The sequence below is a fragment of the Apis dorsata genome, unplaced genomic scaffold (genome assembly GCF_000469605.1).
Source record: "Apis dorsata unplaced genomic scaffold, Apis dorsata 1.3 scaffold_88, whole genome shotgun sequence".
In the NCBI taxonomy this organism is placed as follows: Eukaryota; Metazoa; Arthropoda; class Insecta; order Hymenoptera; family Apidae; genus Apis; species Apis dorsata.
In genome coordinates this window covers 2,160,283-2,183,426 of record NW_006263386.1, presented here as the reverse complement: position 1 = coordinate 2,183,426, position 23,144 = coordinate 2,160,283, and the positions used below count along the sequence as shown (strand labels likewise).

General features: G+C 22.3%; 1 protein-coding gene across 4 annotated transcripts in view; it reads right to left on the bottom strand.

Annotated features, from left to right (window-relative positions):
* Positions 1-6,841: 6,841 nt before the first annotated feature.
* The window catches only part of LOC102670659 (inactive rhomboid protein 1), a 394,154-nt gene continuing 377,851 nt past the window's right edge, over positions 6,842-23,144 (bottom strand). For 3 of the 4 annotated variants that reach the window (XM_031508529.1, XM_031508528.1, XM_031508530.1), the window contains 10 exons: positions 22,984-23,144; positions 22,536-22,622; positions 21,601-21,774; positions 17,230-17,413; positions 16,212-16,448; positions 16,055-16,081; positions 15,165-15,355; positions 14,123-14,419; positions 13,432-13,585; positions 6,842-8,004 (listed from right to left, as the gene is read on the bottom strand). The exon at positions 22,984-23,144 is cut by the window's right edge and continues 3 nt beyond it. In XM_031508529.1, coding sequence (XP_031364389.1) covers positions 7,573-8,004; positions 13,432-13,585; positions 14,123-14,419; positions 15,165-15,355; positions 16,055-16,081; positions 16,212-16,448; positions 17,230-17,413; positions 21,601-21,774; positions 22,536-22,622; positions 22,984-23,144 — 1,944 coding nt within the window. In that variant the 3' untranslated portion in view covers positions 6,842-7,572. The remainder of the gene's footprint in view (positions 8,005-13,431; positions 13,586-14,122; positions 14,420-15,164; positions 15,356-16,054; positions 16,082-16,211; positions 16,449-17,229; positions 17,414-21,600; positions 21,775-22,535; positions 22,623-22,983) is intronic. The other variant, XM_031508531.1, reaches the window with a different exon arrangement.

Genomic DNA, 23,144 nt, shown 5'->3' with positions numbered 1-23,144 from the left:
GTTTGATCAGTTTTTTGATTCACTTTTTATGAACTCATTAAATATTCAATCAATTTATTAAATATCATAATTTGATAAGAAATTTTTCAATGTTTGAGGTAATTGTGCATAATAGACTTAGAATTATTAAAATATCAAAATTTTAATAAAATATATGTATTATATTCTATTATTACTGTATATTTTTTAAACATTGAACAAATATTATTCATATAATAATATTTTTAAAAATGTTTCAAATTTTTCATATTGTTCCATACACTACTCTATATTTTTTATCAATAGGAAATTCATTACAAAATAATGAAATATTTATTCTTATTTTAGAATTATCTTTCAAAAAATAATAATAAAAAAATAAATCTTTCAAAATAATAAACTTGCATCACAAATTATATTTTAGGAAAAAAAAAATTCAAAATATATTTCATAATGAAATATCTTAAATCTTATTTTAAAATAATAGATTATAATATTAAAATTTAAAATAAAAACATTTTTTATTTTACAATAAAAAATATATAAATAGATATCTTTTATCACAATATAATACTTCATAAAATTTAAAAAAAGAAAATTTTTAATAAAAAAATATTTTACACTTTGATAATAATAATAAATTTTAATATTTCTAATAATATATTTTAACATATTTAAAATAATCAATAATTAATAAAATAATGAAATTATAATATATTAGAATTTTAACTTTCTCTCTGAAGATTAGGCAAATATAACGCAGTCAACTCCGATCATCCCCGCAGGCGAAAGACGATATTCCACCTCGCCGTGATCGGTATGGAAATATCGAAGGTATTTCTCAAATTTCTTCCATTCAAATTTTTATTTTTTTCCTTCTTGTTTTCATTTTTTTCATCCATCTTTCATTCTCTCTTTTTTCTACACGCATACACACTTTCTCTCTTTCTCTCTTTCTCGCTTGTATGACATGCTATTACCTGTATATGACACATTTACAATAATAACAATATGTTGCTCGTCGACAATCGCCACCTCGGTCCATCTCAGTCCTTAATTCGTACTTATTTTTTTTCTTCTTTATGTATATGTGTTATATTTATATATACTCATATTTATATATTTATATATTTATATATCCGAAAATTTCAGTGTGTGTTGATGGTAAGTACATGTTTATACGTGTCTTCTGTATGTGTATTTCTGAGTGTTCAAAGGTCCTGGACCCCCTTCCTATCTTTCCATTTTTCACAATCTATTCCTATCTTCATCGTTTTCTAATCCTTTTCTCGCTTTTTCTCGCCTTTTGCTCGATCATTTATCACAAAGTTTCTCAAATTTTTCAAACAATTTTCAATGATTCTTATGTTTGCCATTCATTATTTTATTATGAAATCATGATAAAAATTCTTGATTAAATTATATTCTCTTGTCGATCGACAATCATGATTTTTTATTGCAATAAAATTAATCTTATCTGTCTGATTCTGTTCATAATATGGACTTGTGCTATATTTATTCGACTATTTAACACTTTTGTTGCTATTAATATTTTATTTTTCATATATAAAATTTTTTTTTAGATTTGTTTGTAGTTTTTTTATAAATTTCAGATAATTATCGTCTCTCTTGCACAATAATTTATTAAATAATGATATTAATAAGTTATAAATTATAGATTTTGTGATAAATAGAATGAATTAAAATTTATCATTTTAATAATTTCATTTATTTAATTTCATTATTAAATTTATTATTATTAACTTTTAATTTAATTATGCAAAAGAAATCTATAAAAAAAATTAACAATATTTTCTTTTTACATGTAAGGATATAACAACAATAAATATTTAATGAAAAATAATAATAATAATAATAAAAAAAAATAATAAAATTAATAACATTATTAAAATTATTGAGAAAATATAATGTATATGTTTGTAGTAATGAAAATTTTAATTTTTGTCGAGATTCGATATGGAAAAAGTAAAATGATACAATGTTTTCTTAATTTCTAAAGAAAATGTAATATTCTAATAAAATTTCAATTAAATCAGTTATTAATATAAAAATATATTAATCAGAATGAAAAAGAGGAATTGATATTAAAATTACATTACTATTTTAAAGTTATAACATATTAAACATTTAACTATAGCATATTAGATATTTTATATTTGGATAAAAAAATTAATAAAATTTTTCAACTTTCTTTTGATTTTAACAATTTAATATTTTTTTTTCAAAACAATTAGATAACATTAATTTAGATTTTTTTATTTCACAAATTATTTAAAAGATTAAATTTTAAAATACATTATATTTAAGATTTTAAGTATATATATTATATTATATTATATTATTATTTTTAATTAATTTAAATTTTTATCATAAAATTGAATCACATTATATTATACATAAAAACAAAATATTATATTATACATAAAAAAATTTATATAACAAAAAATAAAAAATTATTATTATTATCTTCATAGACTAATACAATTTAAATCTTTTTCAATTGTTCATTTTTAACGAAATATTTATTTAAAAAAATTCATATTATATTAAAATTCAAGAAATTTAAAAAAATTTATATTATACTAAAAAATTCAAGAAATATTATTTATATCTTTTTTTACAAAATAACATGTATCATTTCACTTTTACTCAAGAAATACAATAAACACATAAAGATATTTGTATTAAAAATTTGATCAAAAGTTTAATTCAAATAATATTTTTATAAGTTTAAAAATTGTCGTATAAGTTATAAAATTGTCGTAATTTATTAACTTAGATTATATTTTACTGTTCTACCAAATATGTATTTATTAAATAATTGAAAAATATAAATAAATATTTTTATATACATAATAATTTTAATCAATTTTTAACACAAATACTTTTGCAATGTCAAATCGTTTTAATTCGAATGTAATTTGTTAATGCGTGTACTATCATGAGAAGTTCAAATTCCGCCGCTAGAATTCGTTATTGTATAATTTAAATTATTTAATGATTTTTTAAAATAAAATATATTTAGTGATTTGTTTCGTTTAAATCATTTAATTTAATGACTTTATTTATCGGTGAATTTATTACACAATAAAATGAATTTGGCTATGATTCTTCCAGTTCATTATTTTATAATTAAAAAATCAATTGAAGACAGATTTTGATTAATGTTCATTCTCTTTCGTTTTATGAAAAATTAATAGTAGAATAGAAAATGATAAAAAGTATAGATAGTTTTGCATATGATATCATACCATACTTGTGAGTAATGTGTTTACAGAAAATTGTTTACTTTTGCAATTCACACGAAATTGATACAAGTTATAAATATTGTGTGAGTGGTCAGATATAACCTTATTTTATTGTGCTTTCTTGTTTTAGTTATAGAAATTTCTAATTTTTTTCATAATTAATTAAAATTTCTTTTGCAAAATTTTATATAATATAAGGAAGTATTACGAATTTTTATACATTATACTTTTCATAAAGTTTAAAATAACTGAAAATTCTAATAAAATTAAATTTAATAAATTTATTAATATTTATAGTACATTTTAAATATTTTTCCTCATAAAAATATATTAGAAAATATTTTTTTAAAAAGGAATTTATTTAAAAACAAATTTAATTGAAATTTTTTTCAAAAATTGAAAATTGAAAATTGAAATTAAAAAATTGAAATTAAAAATCTTGAAAAGATAATGTTTCTCAAAAAAATCAGACTTTCATTTCTTTTAAAAGAAGGTTAGAAAAAGATTTAGAAAACTGGAAAAATTCGTGCGATATTTAATCAAGTTTCTGTAATTAATTATATCATATTCACAGCCACTTAATCTTATTTTGAAAAATATTAAAAGAAACATTTATCGGAAAGAAATATTCGTTAAAAATTTTACATGTTGAATATTCATTTAATCAAGGAACATTATTCTTATCAGATTCATCCAAGATAATAATTTTCATGAAAGAGAAAAAATCTAATCTTAACCACGCCTTGAGAATAACTTTTTGAGCTAACATTCATTAATTTTTGTTTAATTGTTTTATAATATTGATTTGTTCGTATAGAAAAACATGAATGAATTCGTGTTAACCGGTCATTAAGGGGAGTAGAAACTTGTGCGTAGTCTGGTCGGGCAAATGGTAAAAAATAGTCGATAAGGAAGCATGAAGGGATTATACATGATTCTAAATTGAAAAATATGAAATTTGGTCGAAAGATACGACGAATTAATTATTTTTTCCTTCATCGAGCATGGTTTTCGATTATCGTAATTGTCGCATTTGCCATTAATTCACAGAGAGCTTTAACTCTCTGATTTTATCATATTGATCAAATATAAAAAAAAAAAAAGAAAAAAGGGGAAATATACATACGAATCGAAGTAAAATATACTTAATCATGGCTTTCATTGTACTTTCAAGAATTTTTTTTTCGTTTACAAGTTTGTTTATGATTATATATATTATGTATATTCAAGCCAGAAAATGTTTTAATTTAAATTAATATTTTCTTATCTCTTCTTAATCATCGCCGATGAAAAATGAAAGAGAATCATTTCGCCATAAATTTTGAGACTTTTTCTTCTTTCTTTTTTTTTGTTCAAGCGCTAGCGATATATTATACGCAGAGAAATGTATAAAAATCGTTTATCGGTTATATGAAGAATAATCAAATCGTTATATGCGTTTAATATATCATCATAAGAGACGCGTCCTTCTCTTTTCTCTCTTCTTTTTTTTTTTTTTACCAATAAGTTTTTTTCTTTTGAAAAAGTAGGTTTATACCTCGAGATAATTATCACGTTATTCCGATTAATATTATACTTATGAATATTTTCGAGTGATTATGAATATTATCGATTTTACATTATTGTGTACGAATCACTGTTTTCTCGTGGCATGCTCAACACATACGAGGATAGAAAACCATGCCTTCGAATTTATGAAATTCGAAAAAAAATCGTTAAGAATCAATAGGCATCATGATACTATTCTTATTACGTTTTTAAAAATTGTACGAAAAAATTATTGAGAGAAGGAAATAATGCTTTTGCCTACGTATATTCAATTCGATTTAATACTACATACATTAAAATAATACTTATTTATTCTTATTAATAAATAATAAATAAATTTTCAAGATCTTAAATTTGAGATAATCATTTTTTTAAAATAAAATTTTAAAAATTAAAAAATTTTTTATTCAAACAAAGATATAGATAATGATAATGATAATGATATGCAATTTGTAAAAAATTAAAAAATTTTTGATATGTATTATTAAAGAAATAATATAATACATATGATAATATGTAAAATAATTTTATATTTTGTAATAATATACACTTAAAGAGAAAGATTTATATATTTATATAATTCACTTTGCATCTATAATTTTTAATAATACTACTTAATGAATTAATGCTGATTCTAATTAAACTTTCATTTTTAAAATGAAAAATAATAAAAAATAATCTTTATACTCCTAAACTATTTCAATGCTTCATAAAATAAAATTTATTTCTCTCCAATAATAATAAATAATATATTTTTTCTTAAAAAAATAAATATTCCAAGATATAATAAAAATTCTTATATTAATAAAATAACTTAAATTACAATATTTTATCAAATAATCAATTCATTTAAAATTAAAAAAACTGAAATTTTTTTCAAATTTCCATTTATCACCAATATTTAAAAAAATCACAAAGATACGAAAGCAGAAAGCACATTTTCCTTCCACTGGCATGTTTCTATGATTCCCGTGAACCGATCGACGTAGCTGCGTCAACGAAACCTTAATCGACTTCCTTGTCGAGCATGCTACGTTAAAATGAATGAGATCACGAACGTGCGATACAATATTTAGAAGAAATGCGTTTCTTTTCTTTTTTTCTTCTTTTTTTTCTTACCTCGAATCACTTTCACATTTATTTTTTGCGACGATCTCCACATTGTGGCACATCACGTTCGCTATTGCTATTTTTATTTCTCGTGTGTACATACTCAATTATCATCGATTACACGCGATTAAGATACAGACGAATAGATTCATTCTCTCTCTCTCTTTTATTCCTCGTTCTCTCTCTCTCTCATTCCTTTTCACAATTTTTCCTCGTTTCTTACATTTACATACCCGTTATAATAAAATACACATTCACGAATGTCACAGTGTTGTTTCTTTTTCTTTTTTTCTTTGCTTTCTCTTTTTTTTCTTTTATCCTATCTGACTGTAATTAATCGCCCCTCCTGCATATTTTCTCGTTCATAATTTTCTCTTTTTCATTTCCAACTCCTTGCTTCTCTCCATCCGATCGCATCTATAATTATATACAAGGTGAAAATTGATTAAATGTTTTCTGATAATCGCTCCTTTCATCAATTTCTTCCTCTCTCGAACACCATTATAAAAAATTGATTCGTTTTTATTTTCCTCTTCATCGCGGGATTTACTCGTTACAACACTTTCTTCTCGATGTCGTCTTCTTCTTGATTCTTTTTTTCTTTTAATTGTTTATCTTCACCATTCAGGTCTTGCGGAGAGTTAAGCTCATCCGATTCATCAGCAATAAGATCCTTTCTTTCTGAATGATTTTTCTCTTTTTTATCTCTCTCTCTCTCTCTCTCTCTCTCTCTCTCTCTCCCTTTCTCTCTTTTTTTTCTTTTTTTTTTTTTCTTTCTCTCTCTCGCTCTCTCTCGCTCTCTCTCGCTCTCTCTCGCTCTCTCTCGCTCTCTCTCGCTCTCTCTCGCTCTCTCTCGCTCTCTCTCGCTCTCTCTCGCTCTCTCTCGCTCTCTCTCGCTCTCTCTCGCTCTCTCTCGCTCTCTCTCGCTCTCTCTCTCTCTCTCTCTCTCTCTCTCTCTCTCTCTCTCTCTCTTTCTCTCTCTCTCTCTTATGAAAAATATTCTCGAAGACAATCGTGTGTTCACCATCACAGATAGTTCCAGCTTGGGAGGTACGCTTTAGACACTTTCAACGTTCCTCTCTACCCCCTTTCTCTCCTTTTTAAAATTAAACTTAGTAAAGTCGTTCTTACGCTTGTATATGTATATATATAAGTAACAAGAGTCTTCGTTTTATATATACATGTGTATTCATTTTCTCTTTTCTAAACATTCGAAGAGGGTCAGAAGCTTTAAATATTCGACGATTCAATTTTTTTTCGTTTCGTATGCAACACTCTTCCATTTCGATCCATCAGGTTTTATCATTACTGTTCAATCAGACATCCATCCTCATACCACGATCTTTGATAACGATAATCGTGTTACATTAAAGGCGCGTTTTATTATTTTTTTTTTTTTCTAATATTTACATCCCACCGTAGAACACACCGAGGATCCCGGTGGAGTTTATTTTACTTTAAGGCAGTGTCGTTCGTCGTGGACGAGTTATCTCCAGATTCCTTGGCGTTAGGTTCTTTGTAACATTATTTTCATCGTTCAATCGTAATTTCCGCGTCGATTTGAAAATAGCAGAGCCAGCACGATCAAGCTTGTGTAGAGCCTCGTTTGACCCTCGATCACATGTAACAATGGTTCGAACTCGACTTCGAAACACGGCCCCGTGTGTCATACGGGTTCTTCCCGCTTGAAATTAATGTTTTGCGAAGCGCAAAAGTCACGTGTGAACGGGATGCAGTTGAACAGTTTGCACACCTCGCACTCATACACCGGTACGTTGTAGAAGAGAGCTAGAAGGAGGGTGAACAGAACGACGATGAGAATCATGCAAATCCATATCAGCCAGATCTTGCGACGACGATCATACTGGCCAAATGAGATAAATGGTAACAAAGCATAAGCAGCGAGGAAACCGAAGATGAAACCGAATAGGTGAGCGTAGTTATCCACCCATGGAAGAATGCCAAGGATTAGTAAGCCTATGAGGATGAAAATCAGCTTGGATAAGGCTCGTCGTGGATGCTTCAACATCGGCCAACAGTGCAATACCTCGACGATCAACGTTGCGAGGAGGGCAAAATGTGCTCCTGCTGGTCCGACCTGAAATTATATAATTTATTTCATTTTAGAAATGATATTCAAGTATTATAAGTTAACTAAGAATATTTATGTAAAAATATTTTTATAACAAAAATAAAGAAATAAGAGCCAAGAGGAATGTAACAAATAAATATTAATAATTAATAATAATTATAGTTTAGGTTTCACATAAATTTTTTACATGTTATATATATTTTCTATATTTATATACTTCTGAATTTTTCATATATAAAACAAAACCATTTATATATATATATAAAACATAGTCTAGTTATAAGATTTTGAATAAAGTAGCCTTTATATTGTAATATTTGAATTATTTGTAATATTGTAATATTGTATATTTATTCATTGCGGATTCGACTTTAATCCAACTGTTAAAATATTCTCTTATATTATGAAGTAATGTTTTCTGACATATTTGGTTGAATGTCTTGAATCTGTTTTAGATAATTTAAATTACGTAATGATATAAAAGTACTTTTAATTATAATTAATAAAAAATAGACAATAGACAAATACAATATTGATAAAATAATTATTAATATTAATATTATTAATATTAATATAATGTAATATAATAATTACAAATATTAACAAATAATTATAAATACAAAAGTAATAATAATAAATATTAACAATATTATAATATTAATAAAATTATTATAAATAATGATAATGATGTTTGAAATGATATATGTAATGAAATATCAAAAATAATGAAATTATTAGATAATATTTTGATTGTTTTTCCCTTATTTTTATAATATTTGTATAAAATTAATAATGATATAAATACTAATATATAAAATATAAAAAAATTGAAAATTAAGAACTTCTTTAATGGATTAAAATTGACACTTTTCAAGAATAATCCGAAAATTTAAATACTGTAAGAGTTAGAATGAAATAAATTATATTTGCAATTATCAAAAGAAATGTTTGATGGTTATTTAATATCCTTGCTAAATCTTTTTTATTCTATAATAAATCTTATACGTAACTATTAAATATATATACTAAATAATATTATATACTAATAAAATACTAAATAACTATTAATTGACAAATATTTTATTAATTTTTTCATTTTTACATTTTTTCAATTTATTTTAATTTTTAATAGAAAAAATAATGCTAATAAAATAAAAATGAGATCAAGGTTGTGGTCTATATGTAATATATAATCTAATATATATAATGAAATTAATAACAATTAAAATTTAAGTAAATTAGAGATTATAATGAATTTTTAATAATAATTAATAATTATTCTTATTTATTATGTTTTTTATTTAATGAATGTCTTGTTTTCATAATTATTATATAATAATCCATTCAAAATAAATATAATAAATATATTGGATTTTTGATTATTTTTTTATTTTTATTTAATGTTTTTTATTTAATGGATATCTTGTTTCCATAATTATTATATAATAATCCAATCATTATATAATAATCCATTTAAAATAAATATAATAAGTATATTGAATTTTTGATTATGATATGTAAGAAAAAAAAAGATTTTATAAATATATATGAGTAATAAGGAAAAAAATAAAAGTCTAAAAAAATTAGAATTTGGAACTGATTCAATGCTTATAATATTTATTTATTATAGTATTCTATCATGATTATGTAAAATGGAATTTATACTATATATATGAAATTGTGTTGTTATATTTATGTTATTATATTGTCAATTATATTATATATATTATGTTATATATATTCAAACTTATTAAAATTTTAATATAATTTTATGATTTTCTCAAAAATTAATTTTTTCTTACATTTATTTTAATTTGTCTGATAATTTATTAATTTTAAAAAATAAAAAAATTACAAACTTTTTAAGGTTTACAATATTTATGTCTATGCAGTTTTTTTCATATAAAATTTGCTAAAATTATTTATGTGATACTTTTATTTTTTATTTTATATTATATATAAATTTTAAATCATATCAAAATATTTGGAACAGAAAATATAGAAATGATTGAATTCTTTGAGAGATATTTTGAGAGATATTCGTTTGATTGAATTCAATATCTCTAGAAAAATTCAATTAAACGCAAAATGAAATTTATTAAAAATACTATAACTTTTATAATATAAAAAGCTATGTTTTTAATCTACATTCTGAGCAATTTAAATCTATATTGAAAGGGATAGAAATAGAGTAAAGAAATTTGCTATTTTATTTTATTTTCATCTAATTTAGTTTTATTGTCTATAATTTATTTCATTTAATTTACGCAAATATTTTTTTTATTTATATTAAATTTATTTATATATTTTATTCATATTATATTATAATGTTTATATCTATTTATTTATATTTTTATATTATTATTTATATTAAAATGTTAATTAAAATGTTAAAATTTTATGAACCTTTTTTTATAAAGATTATATAGTAATTATATATAAAATGAAATGTGTATTTTAAGATAAATTATATATGTATAATATTTAAATATAAACCATCTCATCATTTCAAAAGTTTCTTGCTAAATATAATTTATTACTATTTTTATGAATTCTTCTTAATATTTATTTTTAAAATTTATAGCTAATAAATGTTGAGATTTTCTAACATTTCTCAATAACAATAGATGTATTATAATCTTACTTTTTAGTATTGAAGATATAATTAAAATTAATCTTTTCGATATTATTATTGACTTTAGATGATATTTACCGAATATACACAAACAATTGTCAATTGTCAATTTTATAGTATAGAACATTATATTTGGATGATGTTTACAACAATAAACGTAAAATAATAATTTAAATTAATTAACATTAATTAATTAATACTAATCCATATAAAGAATTTTTACAGAACATAGACGATCAAATATGGAAATTTTCTCTGTTATTTACTTTCATTTACTTTTTTATTTACTACTTTATATACTATCTTTTAATTGGAATACTCTTATTTGGATTTAATATCAAAAAGATTTATAAAAGAAAAGATGAATAAGACCAATGATGCATTAGGTAAAATATAAATTAAGAATAAAAATATGAATAAAAATATAAAAAACGTAAAATAAGTTAAAATTTTGAAATCTGGACTTTATGAAATTTTGAATTTTTAATTGAATATCGGATTCTTGTATAAATCTTGAATATTTCATTATTATTATTCTCAATATTATTATTTATAATAAATATACTTTTATAACAAATAAAGTTTTATTATTTATTATTTTTTATAATTGATTTTATAAACTTTAAAATTATTGTTGAAATTTTTGATGATTACAAAAATAATCTTGAAATTTTTGAAAAATATAAATTTTTATAAAGATCTTGTCTAAATGGAGAGAAAATACATTTATTATAATATTGTTAATATTACTTCTATATTTTCAATTAAATTTTACATCATTAATTGGCGATATAATAATTATCTCTAAATTAAGCTTAATATAAATTAATTAAAATATAAATTAAAAATTAAATAAGCTTCAATCAATACTTTTATATACCAATTTTTATATTTATTTTATCTTTTAAAATCAATTTTTCAAACGTGCTCTACGAATATTTATTCCCTACATAAGTTTCATAATTTTTAAATAATCATTTAAGATTTAAAGAGTTAATATAAACCTTAGCAATAAATACAGTTGTTGAATGATACGAGTTATCGATAATCTACGTAACGGGAATGACGTTAACGTTTGCGACCATATTTCCTTAAATAGTCTAGGTGAAACAATAATTAACACTATACTTTGTAAAGGGTGAAGGAGGCGGAGCTCCCTCGAGTGGAAGGTACGTTTAACCAAACTAATTAGAACAAATTGGACGGTATTAGTTCTCGAGGAACGATGCTTTCTGTCCGCCCCTTTATACCACCTATCAAGATGAATACCTTAATTCATGAGTGTACGCTCCTGATAGAGGAGAAACATTCGGAATAGAGAAAGACTAGAGGGAATAGAATTGATGTATAACTTAGAGTTTACCAAAGTGTTAAGAGGATAAACTGTTGGGCAATAAGACCAAGGAGGAATGACGTAAAGGAAATGCTTATGACTGTGTTATCCTTTTCATGGATATAAGTGCAACAGTGACTTCTGATCAATTATTTCATTCGATTAGGATCAAAGATTCGATTAAATTGGTGATACACAATGAAATGCATCCATTAAACGCCTTATGAGAAATTCATTAAAACTTCTATATGATATGGTCTAACATATATAGTGTACAAGATTTTTCGTTTTTATGATGTATCATGAAATGTAATTTTAATCGTCTTTTTTTTATCGTGTATATATAATATTTTAATGGCTTTATTCGATGGCTATTAATTTCAAATTTTTCTTTTGCATAATTTTTCTCCTCTTTTTAGATTAACATTTTAATTTTTATTTCAAATGGATATGAAAATTGTGAATATGAATATGAATATGTAAGATTGTCTAGATAGAAAGTTATTATCTTTGGAATTTATTAATTATCACGGTTTGCAATATGAATATTTAATTTTTAACTTTTAATATGAATGAAATTTTAAATAATATCTGTATTTTCAATTCTTTTTTTTTCAAATTCTAATTGATCTTTTTATAATTTGAATAATTGAATTAATTTGAATTAATTGAATATTGTTGCATTTATATGCATATTTTTATAAATATTATAAATATTATTGTTGCATTTATATGAATATTTTTATAATAGAATTGGAGATTCTTAACAATTTGTAAATTAAAAATTAAGTATTTATAATTTTTATAAAATTCTTGTTAAATTTAAAACATTTGATATATTATACATTTTGGAAAGTATATTTTATAAAATTTCATATAAACTTTTATAAATTGAGCAAAAAATCGTTGTGGAAGGAAATTAAGTGGACTTTTATTATATGAATAATTTGATTATATTATAAATTTTTTATTTTTTAACAGATTGATAAATAAATTATAACATGTTATATATTATTTTAATAATGATTTATAAGTTATTTAATTAATTTGATTATTTGATTAAATCATCAAATTTATCTGCATAAAACCGAAATGAAATAAATTTCGAAGAAGTTAATATTACAGAAAAATATTGATATTTAATTTATATTCAAAAATTTATATATATATATATATGTATATATATATGTGCGTGTAAATTATTAAAATATATATATATTATTTTATATTTAAAAGATGTTATTTTTGATAGTAATATATAAATCATATAATTTATTTAAGTTTAAATTGAATTATGAAACGATTTCTTCCTAGAATTTTCCAAATTAATATAAAAAGATAAATTTTGATTGAAAATGATTTGAATTTTATATAATTTATTTTATATGAGAAGATGATTAAATTGAAAATAAATCTTATATTTATGTATTTCAAAATTAATTTTATAAATTAAAATGTAGCTTACCTCTGCCCTGTAAGGAACGAATATCGCACTGGCTAGATTTCCAGCAAGTGCTCCGATGAAATAAATCAAAGCAATACGCAATGAGCCAGTTAACTTCTCCAAGTCTCGCATTAAGAAATACTGAACCAATAGTGTGATTGATAGATGAAGAATTCTGCAAATAAAATGTACAAAAGCAATTCAATAATTTAGTAAAATTGTTTTTTTAATAAAATATTCTCTAATCACTTTTAAATAAAGCATTTGTACTGATTGATATACTGTATTCTGATTTAAATTTTGATTGATTAAATTATAATATTATCAAATTGAAGATAATCAATTTTTTAAATAAATTATGTTATTAATTATTAATTTATTTATTTTTATTAAAAGTTTAAGACATTTATTTTTTCACATAATAATATTTCAAATTTATGATCAATTAGATATGATATAACATAATATAACATAACAAAACATCTAGAAATTAAATAATTTTCAAATATAGATTTATACATTTATGTAGATATATTACATAAAAAAAAAATATATTTCATAAACAAAAATATGATAAGATATATAATCAATTTTTAAATATCATTCTAGGATACATTTTTAAGAATTAAGCAAACATTTCCAAATATACTAATTTAAATACATATTTTATTTGGACAATAGTTCTAAAAATTTTAAATAATATTTTACGTACCCAGCATGAAGAAACATGGTGGTGAAGAGCCTATAGAATTGATCAGGCCACTCGGGATGAAGAAAGGGTATCATACCGCAGACATCGTGCAAACACTCGACCTGAGAACAGAGGGATGCTTCTTCGTGGAAGTATCCGTGTACAAAATCACAGTATTCTTTTGTGGTAATGCGACACATCCCGTGGATCCCGATGCAACATGGATGTCCGATTACCTCGCAGACCATGTGTTCTGCCATCTTATCCTTGTATCGACCCACTGGGAAATTTCCATTGCCCCGTTGACTTCCGTTTCTACTGTTGAGCAATCCAAAACGTTTTCCTCGATATTATTCATGAAAAAAGTTAGCGGAAGAATCTTTTCAGTAAAAAGAGTTTTTAAAAATATAAATGCATGAATTTATTTGGAAATAAAACTATTCAATTTTTATTCTTAACACAAGTGTTTATTAACAGCTTTCGAATTTTTAATAGATTTTTTTAATGGATTCATATATTAAGATTCATATATTAAGAAGTTATGTAAAAATGAAAAATTATACATATGAAAATATCTTTTAATATTTGATGAAATATTTACACAATTAATAAAAATTTTTAACTCTTAATGTTCTAGAAATTATTTTATATTAAAATCATTTTAATATAAAAAAAACAACTTTCATATATGAATAATGGATCATATTAACTTATTTTTTTATTTTTATATAAGACATAAGGAAATAAATTTTTATTTTTTATAAATAAATTTTTATTTTTTATAAATAAATTTTTTTTTATAAATGATTTTAATATAAAAATATAAAAATAGATATAGGCCTATATATGTTATTTAAAAGAGAACAAATAAAAATAAAAATAAAAATTATTATAAATAAACAAAATTCAAGAAATAAAAAGATTTAACTTATATTTAAAGATTTAAAACAGCTTGTCTTTAAAATTTAACAAAATTTAAGAAAATTAAATTTTTTTTGAAAAATTAAACATATTAAGAGATGATGTAAATGATATAAATTGGATCTTTGGATGACGAATTTACCTAAATCGTTGATTGAACGGATTAGTTTTTCGACAAATGGGCCATTTGGTAATATCATCTGGCCATTCGTAAGGTGCTATACTAGCTGGAGCATCGCAGAATTTTGGATCCAACCCGCAAACTGACCCACTTATGCGTCCTCCCGGTCCACTGTCCCCAGGTCCCCATTTTTTCCATGTAGATATTGTATTCTAATTTTATAATCATAATATATTCATGAGATACAATAAATAAAAAATTTAAAATTAAAAATTTATGATACATGCAAATTTGTTATCATTCCAATATTAATTTTCAATTTTAATAAATTCTAAATTTTTGAAATAATTAAAAATTTTTGAAATAATTAAAAATTTTTGAAATAATTAAAAATTTTTGAAATGGATATGTTCAACCATAAATCACCAGTCATTTATATATTTTGAACAAAAAATTTATTGTATATATTACTAATATCATATTATATGTATATTATATATTAATAGAATTTTAAAATTTAGATTACAATTTTATTTTCACAATATTATAAGAAATTCATGTAATATAATTTGTTAAAAAATTATTAAATTACATTAATAATTAATAATAATTATCATGAATCATTAATAATCATTACAATTCATAATTTATTAAAATGATTTATAATTTCCTTCATCAATAAATGTTAATTTTCTAAATAATAAAATTCAATTATTCATATTCAAAATTGTATTAATATTTAATAATTTATGATCGACGATGACATATAAAAATAAATCTATCTCTACATCTATATCTACAATCTATATCTACAAATATGATACGATATTTATTTTTAATATAATATAAATAAATATATATCAATATCTTGAATATCTATACAGCTGGAAACAAAAAAGAAATAAATTTACCGTGGCAGTCGATCTCAATCCTCGGACCAGTTGGTTCGCAAAAGAGAGAAAATTATATTATAAACACAAACGGAGGAAAGATGAAATATATATATATATATATATTTGATTTGAGTTATATTTAATTTTCGAAATTGAAAACGAAATAACAACTCACAGAGCAATCCGCTTTGCTGGATTGCACGCAGCCAGAGTCATCGTTCCTTATACAACACGCTGTGTCCCGCTCCCTTTCCCGCCAGACATCGATCTCCTTCAGAATTTTAATATCACGGCGCATACACGGTGCAAACTTCGCCCCTAGATGAATCAAATCAGCGGCCCTCGGACCAAACCAGAAATTCGCTGGTTCCTGGTAGTCCACTTGTTGCAACGATAGACTGGTAACGAGAACCTGTTGTGTATTGAAAATTATCATGAAATTTTAATCTTCTGACAAATTGATATTGAATTCTGTGATATTTTTTGATACATTGCATTTTTGATAATAATGATATAAAAAATGGAGAAATTTTTATATTTATCAAAATGTAACATGTTATTTGTATTTATTTCGTATTTATTTTAATTATATGATTTAGTAAATTATGTATATTTATTTTAGATATTTTTTGATTTTTTTCACATTTTTTGTGAAATTATAAAGAAATTATTATTTATTAGAATTAGAATATTTTGAAACTTGATTTTATGTATCATATCGTTTCTAAAAATTATATTTTTAAAATAATTTTTTTAATAAGATTAAATTATACTGTATATTATATTTTTGATAAAAATGCTTGAAGAAAATGAAAAATTATAGAGAAACTTTTATACTAATCAATAAGAAGTTAAATATTTTGTATTTTCTAAAAATTACATAATTCATTGTATAATTCATAATTATGTAATAAATAACTTTTTTAAGAAAATTAAATTTATGTATGACATTTTTTATATGAATATTTTATCGAATATAGAATATTAAAAAAAAAATATAAAAAAAAATTTTATAATATGTATGCTGAATCTTACTTTCTATTATTCTTTTAAAAATTTTAGAATTTATTATATTATATAATTTATAATTTTATATTTTAGTAGATAATTATATTATCTTTTAAACTTTTTTTTTTAAGAAAAACTTTTTGTTTAATTTAAGAAAAATAAAAATTAAAAATTCAGGAACTTACCAAGCCTGATCTATGACTGAGATCCATACCCACAGGTCCGAAACCGTAGCATGCTAACGATATTATCAGAATAAGAATTTGAACAGTGGTGATCCAATAGGTAAAATAAGGACGATGATCTTCGAAATCGTCCAGCTGTTTTCTAACGTCTGGTTTCTGGGATACGCTTTTTCGAAATGATCTTCTGCAATCACAGAATAATTTTGATATCTTATAAGATATTATTTCAAAATATAATATTAAATATCTATTAATATAAATTTTTTATATTTAAATTATTATTTTTTTAATTTTCAGAATTTTTGAATAATTTATTTTAAATAATTTCTTCTTAAGTCCTTAATTACTTATCAAATTTCTTATGTCTATAATTTTTATTTTTTTATATAATAAATATAGAATTAAGATATATTATTTAGATTATACATAAATTAAAATAATATTTTATGATATAAATTAAGAATTTATCTATATAAAAAGATTTTCCTTCATATTCTCATCGTTAAATATTAATTAATTTTTGTATAAAATTTATAGTTATAATTTCATTAAATTTATATTATTTCATATTTATTATGTTCTAGATTATATTTTATTGTTTTATTTTTATTCAAAAATTATTACAAAAAATTTTTCAAAATTTATAAATTTTTTAATTTATGATTCATATTTCTATTATAAAACAAACGAATAATAAATTTATTAAAAAGTATTAGTTTCTTCTCATTAAAATCTTTCTATATTCTACTCTTTCAAAATTTATCATTTACATATAAAATTTAATATATATAGTGAAATAAAAATCTGTTACAATTAATTTAAATTCATTTCATGGGTTAATTTGCTTTATAATAATCTATATTTTTTTCATTTTTCTTTTATTCTTCTTTTATACATATATACAAATAATGTATTAAATAAATCCTTATTATTTATAAATTGGTCCTTATAATGTCCGATAATATCAATCAAATAAATTATTATAAAAATTAATTTATTTTTTGATCTTCTTTAATTCATACAAGATAAAAATGTTTAAAAAGTAATTAGAATGATCTTAATTTTCAAGATTTGGCAATATTATACAAATATCATTTTGCTATTTTAAATGTATAACTACATATATATTTTATCTCCAATATTTTATCAATTTTAATTCGATTGCAATAACAAATGATTTGACAATGAGATTTATGAATATGTATGTATTACTAATTATGGAAATGAAACATAACGTCGTTATATGAATTTCAACATCACTTAAATTTGGTCAAATATATTTTTGCGATTTCATATCGCCTATTTTTTTTAATTTAAATCCATTATATGATTTTTATCTCTTCTCAAAACTAGCTCAAGAGTACTTTGGAACAATAGGCAACATTTAAAAGGTTGTAACCATAATAAATGAAAATAATTTCAGTTATAAAATATTATAGCATTATCATATCTGGATCTGAAAATATCTTCTCTTTAAGAAAATATTTCAAAAAAGATAACATGTATTTTCCATAAAGAAAGATTTACATTTTTATATCAATCAATATCAATAATCTTTTTAAATATCTTTTCTCTTTGTTTTGCAAAATTAATAATTATATTTAAAATTAACACAAATGAATTTACAAATATTATCTATTATTATGTACTATCTATTTTTATGAAGTTGTTGTCGATAAATAATAACTTTTCATGACAAGCGAACAGAGATCTGATAGGTATGAAAGCTATACCGCATGATGGATAACTATATCCCTGGTTTTTTTTTTAAATATCATGCCACCCTAGCAAGACGCTTTGTTGTCATGGATTTTTTTTTCCTCCCTCTCACTTCTGACACTTGCCATTTATCCACGTTTGTTACTTGTGTTCTGCGTGTATCTCAAACTGGATCGTACCTACATGACAAAACCTTCGTGCAATCATTAAAGCAAAATGAAGGAGAGCGAGAAAGTTGTTTCAATAAAACCGTGTTATCATCTTATCCGCGGGGCAATGGTATAAAATAAATGTAGGAAAGACAAATTTCCATCCTCTAATTTCATTTTATCCTTCTTTCGTTCCTTTCTTTCATCTTTTTCTATTTTTTCTTCTTTTTTCTTCTATTTTTAAACTTTAAAACTTTAAAAATAAGGATTTTACAATGTATGAATTTAATTGAAGAATTTAAGAGTTGGCCTTGCGATCAATCTATATATTAAAATTCAAAATTATGGAGTAAAATATAGAAAATTTTAGAATAAAAAATGATATTGAAATTAATTATAAATCTTAAAATGTTATTTTAGAAATAACATTTTTAAAATTTAAATCGTTTGCGATTGAAGCATTTCTCAAGATTCGAAGTCTTGTAAGATTTTTAATTAAAAAATATTAGAAATTAATTGCAAATCTTGGAATTAAAATATATATATTATATGTACGAAAACTTGTAAGAGAAAAAAAATATTGGCCGATAAAATTATTCACGTGGAAATTCATTTATTTTGATCGTTTTGAAATCAATTTTTTCATCAATTTGGAACAGCAATCGTATTAATATATAATGACTAGCCGATATCTGATTAAACGCACATATATACGAGAAAATTCCAAATTAATAATAATAACGTTTGACGTATTGTTAATTTTTCTTTATTTTTTGACGACTTTATTTTTAATCGCATTGTGTTAACATATTTTTTATGTTACGGATAAATTCAACGATAAAATATTAGGGTAACAAAATTATTAAAAATTATCGAATATCATAACGCAATTTATATTAAAATATAATATAAAATATTTTCATAAATTTATAGATTCACATGTTCAATAAAATATTTATGAAATAATTATTCGATACAATATTCATAATGATAATAAATAAATATTATAAATAAAATATTTCCATTATCCTATTTTGTCTTATGTAAATTTTGATTCAAAACTTTACAAAGTTTCGATACAGAGTTACGAATATTATTATGAAGTATTATTATAATAAGATTATTTATTAATCATGAATTCAATCGAATATTATAACTTGAATATCCTGATTTTAATCCAATTTTAATCCAATTATTAAAATTTTATTCGATTATTAATGAAAAACAAGTAACAATTTTTAAATAAATTTACAATTAGAAGAAAGAGGAAATCTTCATTTTTAAAATCTTTTTTATTTCATATCGATCCGACTTCTCGTTCTTGAGATATCATTGTAAAAAAAGAACGGTAATTTTTTGCCATTTTCAGATCTTTTCCTCGCACGCATTCACTGACCTATCGCAAGTTTCATAAACATGCAATGACAGACGATGACTCAACGTCTTCTCCGTATTATTGCGCGTTTTCAGGAAAGAATATAGGTCACACGAGTTCGATCCCATTCATCTTTTGTTCATATTTATGTGTATGGATATACTTTAAATTTTCACATCTCAAAAACGATATGAGATATCGATTTCGAACAAAGTTATCAATTGTATCTTTTATTCTACATAAAGATTATATTTTATTTAAATTTACATGTTGTTGATTATTTATATTTTTGAAATATAAAGTTTTTTACTGGTATTGTATTAATTGCAATGTTATTAATTATAATAATTATACTTTAATTATTTGAACTTTTTTTTTTTATTAAAGTATTAGAATAAGAATGATTGATTGATTGATAAGAATGATTGATTGATTCATAAAAAATAAAAAATAGATTAATCATGTTAAATGAAATAATAATTTAATATATTAATAAAGAATAGTTTTGTAATATTTTTTTATCAATTAATATATATGTAATAAAATATTTTCATATAATTGTTTAATAAAAAGAATGTTTATAAATTTATGTTAATTTATATATATAAATATGAAGAACAGTTTCGTTACATTTAATTAGTTTGATGTTACGTGCATTTTTATATATTATTATTTTCTAATCTTTTTTGATTTGCATTTTTTTTTATAATAATTTAATTGTGAATATAATCTTTCCTNTTTATTTATATATATTATATATATTATTTATATATATATATTATTATATATATTATTTATATATTTATTTATATATTTATATATTTATTATTAATGTTTTCGATATTTCTAACGAAAGAATTACTTTATATTTCATTTTTCTCTTCTCTTCTCTTTTCTCTCTCTCTCTCTCTCTCTCTCTAATTTATAAAAAGACATATTAATAAAATAATAAAATTTAACTATATTGAAATAATAAATAAATATAAAAAATTAAAAAATTAAATTAAAAATTCATTAGGTTCTTATGAGTATTAAAATACTTTACTTGATAAACAAATCAAATTTGCAAATTGATATTTGGCTATTAGCCGCATTAAATATACTCAAGGGATATATTTGAAAACTCACCCCAAAAATCTTCCAACGATACCCATGCCATATTGCCTCCTGTTGCTGTTATCGAATATTCGGTCAATGGTACTTGGAGAAATTCTCGTAGGACCGGTAAAATCCTTCCTAAGAGTTACCCCCTCATCTTGCCTCACTCTCGTACTTTCGGCCAACGGGCTATGATACCTCAACCTGCCTCAACTCGTTTTTCTGTAATCTCCTTCTTGTTGTAGATTATAATACGTTAAACTCGACGTTGGATACTTTTATGTATCTTATCCAAAATCGAGGATCAACGTAAAACTTTCGCGATTGATTTTTTTTTCTTTTTATGAATTTAATTGTATTATGATATAGAAAAAATATATTGAATCTATTTTGATATATCGTATCAAAGAATTGAATTTAAATTGAAATTGAAATTTTTTTATAATTCAAATTCAGCAAAAATATATTGAATCTATCTTGATATATCGTATCAAAGAATTGAATTCGAATTGAAATTGAATTTTTTATATTACATTAATTTTTACAATCAATTAAATTTATTAAAAATTTATTTATAATTTAAATAATATCAGACACAGTAGTTTTAATTTTTTTAATATCTCATATGAAGTTCAATTTTTTGCGTGAACATATATTTAACATGTCGATTAGATAAATTCATCTACATGAAAAATAATATATGATGCATGAAGAATTAATTAATTTGTAAATATATAAATATGAAGAAAGAAAAAAATTTATTATTTTATATTATGATAACCTAACTAATTGTAACAATATTAAATATATGAATATTTTACAAAAATATTTGTTTATTTAATTTAAATAGAATTAATTTTGTCGATCTTTATTAATTTTTGCGATAATTAATATATTAATGATATTTAATTAATGAATATAGTTAAAAAATTCGTTTCAAGGATAAAAAGAATAAAATTCCTTACCTTGAAATGTAATGGTCCCTCGAGATGTGACGAGATCTTCTGACTTGTCCATCAATTGCCGTCCTCTCATCCTTCTGTGGAGCAAACCTGCAAAATAATTATTCCATTTTATTATTTTATCAATTCTCCTCTTTTAAATCACATTCATTTAAAATAAAAAAAGTAAAACTTAATTTTTTATAAATAGTTTTTTATAATTATATTATAAGTAACCCATTTTCGTATTAAAGATTTCAGAATTATTATAATTAAAATTTATCATTAAAAGTGAAAATTGGAAAAAAGAAAATTGGAAGTATATATTCAAAAATAACAACATATATTTCTAAATATCTTATATAAAATTTATAACTCTTGAATAATAAATATCTATATAGAGCTATAGTACTTTTAAATTTTCGTTATTATACAATAAACGAAATTATTATTAACATAATATATTTCTCACCTGACCAATTCCTCGGATGTTTCTCTGTCACCCGCGGAATCGAGCAGATCTGCGACTTTTGCGCCGTCCTCTTCGTCTTTCACCAGGCCACCAAGACTCTGCTCGACTTGAGATTGTGGTTGCGCAGGAGGCGGCGGAAGCGGGGGCGGGGGCGGGGGTGG